Below are 13,037 nucleotides of genomic sequence, written 5' to 3' on the forward strand. Positions count from 1 at the left end.
TGCTGAAAGGGACGTTAAACTCAAATCAAATCAAATCAAATCAAATAATAACACACTTAAACATGTATCACTGTACATATATCTTTTACAACATACCCGTACTTCACTGTTTTACATAATTAATAAAAATTGATTTCGAAAAGTTAGCTGTTAAGTTTAGACACTCTTTACCTTCTCCAAGAAATAAAAACTGCTGTTTGTTCTGAAGCTATAAGTTGACATTTCTTCCGAAATAATTTTAAAAATTGAACTGTTTCTCGAGACGAGACAAAAAAAAAAAAAAAACACTTCACGAGCAGTTTTGTCTTGTCTCTCGTCTCGAAAATTCAAGACGAAGCAAAGATTGTCTCGTCTTGTATGCATTCCTAGGCATCTTACAGGTTAGTGAACCACTCCCGTCACTTTTCTTTCCACGTAGATCAAATATTAAGAACAGCTGATACAGTAGCGTTCTAGAATGTAAAAACCGGGGGCGGTAGCCAGAGCCCAGACTATGATAGGTATCTCATGAGTTTACTCTAACTTTCAAAAATACATAAATAATGCCTTAAATAATTTTAAGTACTAAAAAAAATTTGGGGCCTAGGTCCCCCGGCCCTGGGATAGAACCGGCACTGCAGCTGAAACTCTGGTGTTTAATTATTTAAAATAAAAGATCTAAATAAAACATCATTTACCTAATCTAGGGAACTTAGAGATATGAGGATCTTAAGCTATCCCCATCCCTTTTTCTTCTCTTCTACATCAGATATCGAACAACACTCAAATACTCAATACTGGATTTTATGTCTCTAATCTGAAGGAATTCTGAGTTCACCCCCGCTAAAAATCGAAATGAAATGAAATGAAATCTTTAAGTTTTGCGTCCCACGGTTATGCCGGTTAGGCTAAAGGAGACGGTGATGAGGAGAGATGAGTGAAATGGTGGAATGAAGAAAGTGGGAGGAAACGAGAGAACCCCGAGAAAACCCACGAGCACGGCCGCTAAAAATCGAATTTCTATAAAATTATCTTTAATACTACACTTCCGATTACCAAAGTCTAAACTTCGAAAAACTAAGTCCAAAAAATTGAATCTAGATCCTTACGCCCCACCTATGATCTGTGCTTACAATTGCGTAGTCTGAGAGGAGCAATAGTCCATCTTCAGGTTGCCGCCAAGAAATTTTATAACTGACATATAGAATACAACCAGGGGCGGACTGGCCCACCCTGCTACCCTGCAAATGCAGGGTGGCCCCCCTCCACCAATTTGAAAAAGATATGCTCAATTAAACCTACCAGCATCAAAAATATGGCAGGGTAACTCCCGCAAACTTGTGTTTTGCATAAAAAAAGACGTAAAGTTAAACTTTCATGAACAGACCTTATTTTTCTTCACGTTTATCGACTTGAAAAGGTTCCGTCTATGAGACAATCAGACTCTAAAACATTGCGGGGTTTATGATACAGCAGCTGTTAAAAACGAGCACGTTAACTACTACTTTTTTAACTCGTCGTTACACGCATCCGCGGCAAATTGCCGCAGTTTTGCAAAAACACGTGCACTTTCCTTATTCTAAGCCAATAGGGGCGGAGGGGCCGAGTTATCCCCTACCCACCCCACCTCTACCTGATAGTGACCGGTTTTGCCAGTCACGTGCATGGTTCTGGAGTGAAAGGGTGTGTATTGGTCACCGTGAGCAAATTGCTAACGGCGCGTGTAACCACGTAAAGACTGTTGTGAGCAGACTGCTAACGGGTGTGTTCTAGTGTTAAGTGTTGTATTTTAAGGGCCGTTTGCTCATTCTTTAAACGTATTGTTTGAAGAGTAGAACAACAGGTGGCACTAGTATCGTACAAAGCTGCAAAGAACAAGTATATTGTATTACTTTGCACATGGCACGAGGACGATGAGATTGGTGAAAGTACAGGTGATGCATGCAAACCATTAATTACCTTCTACAACAAAAACAAATGTGGTGTAGATGTCAGTGACGTCATGCAAAAGGAGTATAGCGTATCGAGTGTATCAAAGCGCTGGCCACTAACAATGTTTTTCTTTGAATTGAATGTTGGTGGAATAAATTCGTTTGTTATTTGGAAAGCCAACAACATGGGAGATAATGAATTCAACAAGCCTGCAAGAAAAGACTTCTTGAAATCACTTGACCAACATCTTATTTTGGATCATGCGCGAAGAAGAATAGCTGCAAACTATCCAATCGCAAGGTCAATAAAGGACCGGCTAGTTGAAATATTCCAACTTCAGCCAATTAGACAAGAACCTCAAGCAGCAGCTCATCAGCGAGGTCACAATAGAGCTTGCGGTATCTGCCCTCGTAGAAAGAACAGGAAAACTACCGTCTTATGCATCAACTGCAACACTCCGAAATGCAAGGAACATAAGACCATCATGTACAAACTGCACCGAGCGTGGCCAAGGACCAGCTGCAAACGATAAGGACGGAGAAGGTGACATGTAAATATACGTTCTAAATTTCACTGGACTAGTTTCATAACATCACTGTTCTAGTACATTAATGATGTTTTTGTACATTTTTTGTATTTATAATAATAAAACGTGTGTCAATATGACGGAGAAAATTTCCTATATCCCAAATAGCTAATGCGGCAATTTGCTCACAGCGCGTGTTCTCGCGTTACTTTGTAAATCCAAGAGTGCAGCAATATGCTAACGTGGCGTGTTCTCGTGTAGTAATAAACTTCAAAAACTGTGGAAACATAACAAAAATTTTCTCAAAATCTTTAGGTTAATCTTTTTTAGGTACTGAAAGTGTCTATAATAAGCTAAGAAGCCAAAATTTCATAGAATAAATTTTTCACTCTCAATAAAAATGTAAAAATACTGAAATTAAATATCAAAACTTGCGTGAGCAAATTGCCGTCATGGCGTGTCCTCATGTTACAATTGAGGGGCGTGTACTGACGTGTTAAATATAAGAAACACAGTAGATTTCAGGCTGTTATTGGATTTGGATACCATTGCCTACTCCGGTCCTTTTACAAGCCGGCGAGTGGCGATGTTTTAAAGAAACAATAGTTTCGTAGATATTGTTATTGTAGAAAGTGGAGGTGGAGCCGGAACGCTTTTGAACTGCATTGTCCTCAGACCAAACTTTGAAGAAAGAAATCGGATCAGGCTTCGTTGTTTTTCTTTTTTTGTTGTTGTTGTTGTTGTTGTTGTTTTTTTTTTTCAGTGCGGTAAAGCGAAAAGAAATTAGTTGCCACTATCAACGATTGTTTTATACAAACCTCAAACAATTACTATGAAGTTGCTGCCCTCGGCTCATGTTTTATTTGTATATTACATCGAAGAGCAAATCCGATAGCAGCAATTCAATTATTGGAACACCAGTTACGTGTCGTTAGTCGTGAAAGACAGATGTGGTTGTGTCAGTATGGATGGTAGGAGTGATTGTAAGATTACTGTAAAGAAAAAATATAAAAGTGGTGCTAAAAAGCGAGAACACAAACGAGGATGTGATTTACAAAAAGCTGCATCTGACCCAAAATAACGTAGGCTATTTGAATCTGTGAAGCCCCAAGAAACAAATGAGCGTGATGTGACTCATTCAAGTACTGCAGGATAGTTGCCAGGTATTTTTTTTTTTTTTTTTGTTTTGTTTTTCTGTCTAAGGTGTTCATAAATTATAATGTATACACCACGTGTTTGGATGATTTCAGTCAATTGTAGCTTATCTTTTATGGCTATTTTTACTTAAAATTACACAACTTTAACAGGCGAACACGAAATTACCTGAACTGTTTGCTGCCGCGTAGTGCTTTCAAACGGGTCAGATCAGGCTTTCATGGGTCAGGGGTCGAGTCAAGCCTGCTTGAGACACGGGTCGGGTCAGGTCATCTACGCTAGAGCAGCCCTGACCCGACTTGTGACCCAAGGAGATTCGACTCGAAGCCTGACCTGATCCGTTTGAGAGCACTAGCTGCCGGCACTGGCCTCAGTAAGCGTTGGTGTAACTTCTAAAAGTGCTGAACACTTATGCTGTCAGTCAAATCAGTGTGTATATCGTGTGAATGTTAACTTTCCTTTAGTTATTTAAAGTTAATTTAAAATAAAAGTGTAGTAAAATGTAAAAATTATTTGTGATGTGCAAAGTAGGTATTCATATGAAAAGAGGATGATACATTTCTGACATTCATATTAATATTATATTATATTAGGTTACAGTATGCAAGTCAGAAGAAAATTTCAACCAATTTGATATTAGAACTGATTTATGAGGAAAGAAACTTACATTATTTCTGTCAGTGCTTTAATTATTTAGTGTTTCAAAGTTGACTTGAGATTAGTTTTTACTTATTGCACATGTATATATTTTGATTTTTCAAAAACATATTCATTTTTTTAAATAAATGGTTTAAATTCATTACATAAAAAAAACAATAGCACTATATAAATAACTGAAAGCACCAATTCCGGTATTGTGTGTGTTTACAATAAAAAATGATAATGCCAGTTACACACTGTATGAGTTACTATTAAAATGTTCCTACTTCAGATTTTTTGTAATTAATGTTTTGCTTTTGTATGAATATATGGGATACTATTTATGGGTTCGAAGATGGACTTTTATATGTAATACATATGAAGAATGCCAAGTACATTTTTTACATTTTTATACAGTGGGCCCTCATTTCAGTTTAGCAGGGTGGGCCCTATGGTTGCCCGTCCGCCCCTGAATACAACCATAACACAAGACAAAAAGGAAGTATATAAATGAAATATAGATAAATAAGTCAAAACTAGTATACTGAGTGATATGGGATAATTCAAGCCTGTAAGGAACAGAATCACCGAAGATAGATAGATATACACCGATGGAATACTTCCGAATTCATACTTTCTTGGTTTGGTGGTTAGCGTCACGGACCTACAGAGATGTTTATTTAAGCATGGGTTCGAACCTTATCTGTTAGATTTCTTAAAGTAAAGATTCTGCATTTTATTGCAACGAACATGCATGTATCATGTATAGGTGCTACACCTATGTAATATAGGAAATAAAATATTGTTTCTAATATGCAAGTGGTCTCTGGTTCGATTCTTGGTCGGGACAGCAGAGAAAATTAACTTCACAATCGGTTATTTCCATTAATGTTACGTCTCCTTTAGTCCTAAGAAAATCGCCATAAAACGTTAAACTAAAAAAAAAAAAAAAATCATATTCTTCTTTTTTCTTTTACATGTTTGTCTCTAATATATATTCCTGAACAGAACGCAAAAGATGTTAATAAAAATATTTATTCAGTATTTTGAATATGTTTCATTATTATTCAGTATTTCATTATGTAAGAAAATAAATGGTCACTAAATGACATCTATACTATAGGTTACTTTAGCACTAGTACAAAACTTGTCAGTTATGTTTGCTAATGAAACGTTGGTGTTACTATCCATCTCTTAAATACTTGGAAGTAAACAAATAGACTGACCTAAAATTCGACATGGTTGAGTAACGCAGTATTATTCTTTAGGTTGATTTACTAATAATATGAAAGGCTGTTCAGAAGCCACTATGGACATATCAATATTATTACTATTATTATTATTTGCAAGGTGAAAACAATATTATCGGATATTTAATATGCCAGAAATCCTTATATTCAGGGAAGTTTAAAATCCAGCGATATGATTTTATTTTTAATAGCAATGAATATGGTAAGTTTGAAAACCTCACCTCATTGATTTTGTCACCGATATCTTTAGATGAGTAGTTTCTACCGTTCAGTTTCAGATTACAAGGTGTTTATCCTAGGTTCGAGTTTCACTGAAAAGCATTTGCGTTTCTTAACTGTCCTCACTGTTTCTGTGTGATATCCCAATCGTTTGCGTATATATATAAAAGAAGAATGTCTCAAAGTAAAGCGAGAGAGAGAGAGAAGGGAGGATACGTGAATCTATTGCTTATAGTGTGATCCGAACCACATGCGCACTTTCGCCGAACCCGAGTCTCCAGCAGAAAGCTCAATTCGCAGTAAAAGAGTGTTAAACATACTACGTTGCTTTAGATCCCTATTTAAACTGTAGGGTCTCATTCCATATACCATCTCTGCTCACTGCAAGAGTTAAATACAAATCAATCAATCACTCAAAAGTTTAAAGAATGAACAAGAGCGATAAGTTTCCGCTCCCATTATATACTTTTAGTAGCTCGCAGCTATATGTTTGGCATATGCGTCTCTGTTGCGGGAGGCCTGGGTTCGATTTCCGGTGGAAACACATGATCCCGATCCCATGTTAGCCTGTAGGACATTTCATATAACCTCGCTGCTGCAAGTGGCGCTAAGTTCTCATTAAGAAATCAATTACTGTCTGCTTTTAAGTCCTTAATCCAAGCATAGAAAACTTGATAGTAAACGAAACGACAGTCTGAGTACAAGTTAGTTAAGACTCAAGACCTCTACTCTAGTACTCAAAGGAACTTCAATGGTTGGTTAGTTTAATGGAAAATTTCATCACCTATGACATGAAATCATGTGTTTGATTCTCTGTGAGAATACAAGTCGTTTAGATTCTACATCACACAATAGGTTCACGTTTGATTACTGGTAAGAATATTTGTAGCGCATACAAACTCGAGTAGTAGATTGCGTTTTACCTTAAACAATTCCTTTACCTTAACAACAATTCCCTCTTTCCGTTTCATACAGTCTCGGCGCTGAAAAGGAGAGTTAAACGCTAAGCCGTGTAAGCAATAGGTTTATGTTTAATGCGGTTTCCGTGATTGTTTTTAAGTATAAACATTCAGAATCTTTAAGAACTTGAAATGCGTATTTTGATGATAAGTCGGGTCAAAGTCTCACCTCGTCACATTTCGTGTGAAATTCAGGCAGAAGGTAGAAAAATAGTAATCACAATGGTTGGCCATGACATTTAAGCAAAATAACTCTCGTCAATGAGGTGAGATTTAACCATTTCTACAAGTCATTTTTACAATGTGTAGTTTAAAATAAGCACCTGTCTACTGTTGTGACTGGACGTATGTTTTTGACCTTGCTTATTTTGGTTGATTGGTTCGAGTTTAGAGTACCTTTTGAACGCCGAGATCACATGAGATATAGACCTGTAATGTGTGGGACCCGAAACACTGTAATGCATTAAAATTTTAAAGATTTCCCATTAGCATCTGAACCCGGAACCCCATGCACAAAAGACGCATACCGAAACCACTATACTAGTAAGTAAAGTTGACTAAGCTTATTATTATTATTATTTTTTAGCATCTCACAATTATGCTCCAAGGCTAAGAACGATGCTGATGATGAGAATGAACGAAACGCTGGAAGAAAATGCGGGAACGAGAGAACCAAAATAAAATCCCCGTACACAGGTCTGTCCACCATAAAATATTAATAGTAGTCAGAATTACGTAATATTCTTTATCTATATTATTATATAAAACAGTAGAAGTGGGTGACGTCATTGCCCTAGCCATGCTACTATAGGTATTAATGTAAATTTTGGAGACAATACTCCTTTTGTCACAGAAGTATGGGATAAGCAGAGATATTTGGAAAACCAATTCTAAATGGGTAGAGAGATGTTCAAAATTTCCCCCAAGAATAGATTATCTCACGAATTACTGGTAATAGAGAGATAGTAATCCCCATATGAACTCTTCATTAAAAATAGGGAGAAACGTGTTTCAGAGTTTTCAAGCATTTTGCTCCAAAGGGGAAAGGGGGACAATTATAAAATACTCAAATTTCTCTTTAATTAGAAAGTGCCGAACGTGATGAATCGCTTAAGTTGGAAATCTGGAATTTAGTACATAGACTTTTGGGAAACGTGTATTTTGGAGTTCCTCAAATTTCTGTTTCTAAGGTGGGAAAAGTTGCCATTGTTTTCGAAAATTTCGCTTCTACATGGGGAATGCGAGACAATTTCTTTAATATTGAATTTCCCTTCATTTATCCACAATGTGCTGAATACGAGGATTTAAGTTGGAAATGTATTATATATATATACATGTATGTTTATTTTAAATTGCACTTAATGAGCTCCTCCGTGGCTTAGCGGTTAGCGTACGCGCCTTTGGCGCGGGAGACCCGGGTTCGATTCCCGGCGGGAGCTCATGTGGTTCGGATTCCACGTTAATCAGTAGGTCCACGTCTCATATAGCCTCGCTGCTGAATGGGACGATAAACTCAAAATCAACTCAACTCAAATTGCACTTACATCCTGTCAAGCAATGACCTAGGGTGGACAGTTGTACCTTTAAAAAAATCCGCTGTGTGCCTGACTGCAAATACAATCTAACTTTATATAGTGCCAACTGTTGTGAACCCAACTGTAGTTCTTAAGATATACATATAAAATCAATGTTGAAACAAACACGAACTATAACAAGAAGTCGCTTCATTTTAGAAGCGAAATGCTATTTTCATTAACATATATATAACCAAACCACAATCAGAATTTGAAAAAAAAAAAAAAAAGCGCCATTTAAGCCGAATGAAACACTATGCCTCTTAACAATGACCCATTCAACTGCTATTGATTATTTTCAATATAAATCCTACTTTGAAATACACTCAGAACAAAGGAAGTAACATATGAATTTGGATCTTTATATACTTTTCAAGTGTCAAAACAAAAGATCCTACTATTCGAACAATCAATATTAATAACTTTAGAACCTAGTAAGCATTAACGCAAAACTTTTTTTTTTTTTTTTTTTCAAAGAAAGCACTTACATTCTATAAGCATTGATAGTCTTGGACATAATGAATTCAGCCTTGTACTTGTCTTAAGTTCGTCACCAACTCTGCCGACATGGCACTCTCCTCAGTCGATTTAGTTGATCCACCGTACTTTGGCTAAGAACACTCATCAATTGGAGGGTTACTGTTATCACATAAATAATCGATCTAAATAGTTTAACAACACTAGTAACAACGTACAAAACGCTATAAAACAATCGCACTATGAACACAACTGGAATATAGCTAGATAAATGTTCCTGACTTTGTCCAACACTAATGTTTCCAACTTCATCTACTCTACTACCAATAAATAGAAAATAAAACACTGCACAATGCAGGAAAATATCGTAATACTCAAGGCTGAAGACTAGACATGACGTCTCCTACAAACCACACAAGTCAATCAATAAATGTTGGCTAGCTGTATAAATTTTACAGTAATTCTAGAGAGTATTGTTGATTTTTTAAATACACATTTACAAATAAATATTAGTGAAATATACGAACTGAACAAAAGGCGTGGTTCATTTAAGCAACAGCAGAAATTCTTTAAAACACTGGTGTGACTCCCGCAGTAAGACGCCATCGATTGGTGACGCATTTGACGGCGGCGCACTCCGCAACCACCCCACCCGATGAAATATACCCCCATTATCGGCGCCTCCTACAAAGGAACACGCAAACACTGTTGACCAGCTGATATGGACAATTAATTGTAACGCCATTCCTTGGCATTAAAACTTAAACAAAACTATAATATGATGAAATTGTTTTATTATTTTAGCTTTGTCCCGTGATTCCACCCTTTTTGCTATAGAGACGATTGTAATTAAATGTAATTTTATAAGGATAATACATTACACTTATGCTCTAAGGGGATTCAAACTTTAGACAGTCAGGTCTTGTGATAGCCAGTGTAAGGTCAAACCAGCCGAGAGTGGATAGGAACTTGAAACAAATCGTTTATCATAATAGATAATGAAATCACGAAAAGTTTCAATAATTGATTTCTACTGCCTGAAATTCCAGATTACTTATGATGCTTTCTATTAAGTTACCCTGTTAGAACATTCTTATGCAGCGTCTATTAGGTATTTCTCAAATTTTAATTTTGCGTCATCCTAAAAATAGACGATGATTCAGTCTCCCTGCACCCCCGTGTGTCAAACGTTTAAAATAATCATGGATTCCAAGCTATGCAATTATTTGTAACTTCTTTTTTCAAGTCGTATCAATAATCCAATACCTCACAAAACTAGATTTCCCCCCCCCCTTCCTTCATATTGTCGAATTTAGTATCATTTTTAAAGATTTAAATCACGGCTTACATGATCTCTTAATATGGTTAAGAAGGATTATTGTTATGCTCCTGTACAGCACGTTCAATATGTATTATACTGTACACTCCTAATCGCCAAGGCAGCGGGTCATTTACGTTCAATTCTCGGTAGGAGTTCATGCAGTTAGGATGCCGTGTTAAGCTGTACGGACCTCGGTGTCGAACGGGTTGCCAAATTCCACATCAACCATTGAAGCAGCCAACAAAACAGACAGCAGGTTTATTCAAATGGTTAAGTCAAATCTTTCACAATTCCCAGAAGTCTATGTAAAGGAAAAATAATTTTCTCTATGGTCTGTCATAGAAGGTAAATGTAAAGTATATAAGGAAAGTGGATCATCCGCATGTTGTCACTAAATATATAACTGGTATAGAGAACAGTCATAAGAAATGACAAAAACTGAAAAATATCATCATGGTATATTGTGCGATGATTTTCCAAACCAGTCGGAAAAAAAGAAAAGCTTTAAACAGTGACTTCCTGACGTATTCGGTTGGGTTTTAATTTTAGTATCAGTTCGAATCCTGCCTGTTTTTTAAATGAGTTTTATTGACAAAGAATATGCGGTTAGGATTATAACTGCTATGTAATATAATACATTAGTACAAATACGGTATATTATGTTAAATAATAATCCTTTCTTGCACCACTAATGAACAATCTTAAACGAAATACAATATAGTACCATGTTCATCTTGCAAAAGTAATTCAGAATTTCGCACAACAGAAGTTACTGTGTACGAAAGTAATCTGCCACTTCATTATTTGATCAATAATAATACAATAGCACTTATATTATATATTTTGTCTTGAGTGTCTTTTCTATGGGTCACAGACAATAACTGTAGTTTCGTCAGTGCCCTTACTTGGTTTTTAACAAAATAAAAAATAAGATGTTCCACTAACCCTTAAGGGATCCGGGGTTTTTGGGGTATTTTTTAGACTTTCAGTCAAGCAGCTACTGCATCGTCACTATTTATCCTAGGATCATGGTTCATACCTCATTCTCTTCAGAATGGAGCTGGCTTTCAAATGGTACCACTTGCATGCTCATACCGTATACCAGGAGAGGGAAAAGTGATTTCAAAGGGAAAATTTCGAGGGATTTTTTTTTTTTACATTTTGGGCCCCTCTGGAACGGCCCTATGTGAACGTAGAGATCTCAAAAAAAATCTGATAAATAGTACTTGGTATACTGAATGTGTGTGCCAAATTTCAAGTTTCTATCTTGAATACTAAGGGCGGGAGAAATTTTATCAAGAATCCCCACAATGCCCCAAATTACCACAAAACACCATGATCTCAGGTAAAAAATTTCCTAAGACATCTCCATTTACCCTAGGACTATAATCCGCCAATCATTCTCTTCAGAATAGAACTGCCTTTCAGGCGGTACCATTCACGTGTCTCTATCGTGTATCTAAGGCGGGAAAATCCCGAAAAAAAAGGACTTTTTGGGTCTAAATATCCCTTTTTTCAACTTTTAGCCCCTCTGTACCCCCTGTTTTAACACAGAAATATGAAAAAAAAATATGTTAAATACTACTCGGTGGACTGAATGTTTGTGCACCATTTCAATCTTCTAGGTGCAAAAATAAGCCCGCAAAAAAGTACCGAAAATGTCCAAAATTCCCCTATATAGAAGTATATTTTGATAAAAATTCCCTGACACTTCCCTAATTACCCTAGGGTCATGTTTCGTCCGTCATTCTCTACAGAATAAAACTGCCTTTCAGGCGGATTCACATGTCTCCATCATGTATCTAAGGCGGGAAAATCCAGAAGGGATTTTTTTGGTAAAAATATCCCTTTTTCCAACTTTTTGCCCCTCTGGATCCCCCTTGTTTTAACGCAGAAATCTGAAAAAAAAACATAAAAGAAAATATATATTTAAAATTATAACGTCATCACCTCCTATGTCTCGACACAGGAAGGTGTGAAACCATACGTAAGGTCTTCTACAATGCCTCTGGACTTGAAAAAAAAAAAAAAACGGACGAAAAAGCTCAAATAAAGGAGTTATAACGCAATGTACCATGAAACACCCGTATGGTACAAACTGTACCATAAGTACCTCAAAGGGTTAAACCCTGAAATCTTCATTACACATATCTTGGGCCCATTCAACCAAGTATCAATCTGGCACATCTTTGATGCACAGTGTTCCGGATTTGATTCCCGGTGGAGAATTGGAATACTCTACACTTTGAACGCATTAGGATGGTTCGAATTCCATCTTAAACTACAGGTTCATGTCTCATACAACCTCGATGCTGAAAAGGGATGCTTACTTTTTTTAAATACAAAACTAGCTAAACCTGCGCTCTCTACACAGCGCATCAGTCACATATGAGCATGAATCTCCTTGTCATTCCTCACAACATCTGTACATCTCCATTTACAGACGCAAGTGTAAAACATTTTGATAAAAATCCGCAAGGGGTACCATAAAGGGAAGATTTTCTTCGATTATTTTTTCAATATCTCGCACCTTTTGCAAGATTTGTGCCCACTTCCGGTTGGAGTTCCAAATTCATGTATGATCAGTATTTTCTTTCTTCTTGCATGCAGTATCTAATAAGCAAATGCATTATACATACAATTAATTGTGTCAGCGATATATGATGTTCATTGGGCAAAACACTCCAAACAATAAAGATTTGTCTTAGACTGGAGAAACTGTTATCATTCGTTTTTCATTATCATTTGACCATGAAGTAAACACCTGAGAGATATACTACCCCCGTATAAAATTGTGTGGTGTTGGAATGTGTAACTCGTTCGATATGATATTTTATATTATATATATATATATATATATATATATATATATATATATATATATATATATATAATTCAACACTTCCAGTGTACCCCTAAAAACTTAATAAAGAAATGAGGCGCCTAGTACCAAAAGCCGCCAAAACCATTTTTTTAAACCAAAATTGAGTTATATATTGTTTGTTA

At 36.3% G+C, this 13,037-nt stretch overlaps 1 protein-coding gene across 9 annotated transcripts in view; it reads right to left on the reverse strand.

Moving 5' to 3' along the window:
• Positions 1-13,037, reverse strand: part of Klc (kinesin light chain) — a 244,533-nt gene that overhangs the window by 134,006 nt on the left and 97,490 nt on the right. The window contains exon 1 of one of the 9 annotated variants that reach the window (XM_081725514.1): positions 8,722-9,267. The exons of the other annotated variants lie outside the window; for them this stretch is intronic. Within the exon in view, the coding sequence (XP_081581640.1) occupies positions 8,722-8,750 (29 nt within the window). The 5' untranslated portion in view covers positions 8,751-9,267. Of the gene's footprint in view, positions 1-8,721; positions 9,268-13,037 lie in introns of those variants that run through there. 9 annotated transcript variants of the gene reach the window in all.

This window comes from Thermobia domestica, chromosome 9, assembly GCF_964235325.1.
Source record: "Thermobia domestica chromosome 9, izTheDome1.hap1.1, whole genome shotgun sequence".
Taxonomy (NCBI): domain Eukaryota; kingdom Metazoa; phylum Arthropoda; class Insecta; order Zygentoma; family Lepismatidae; genus Thermobia; species Thermobia domestica.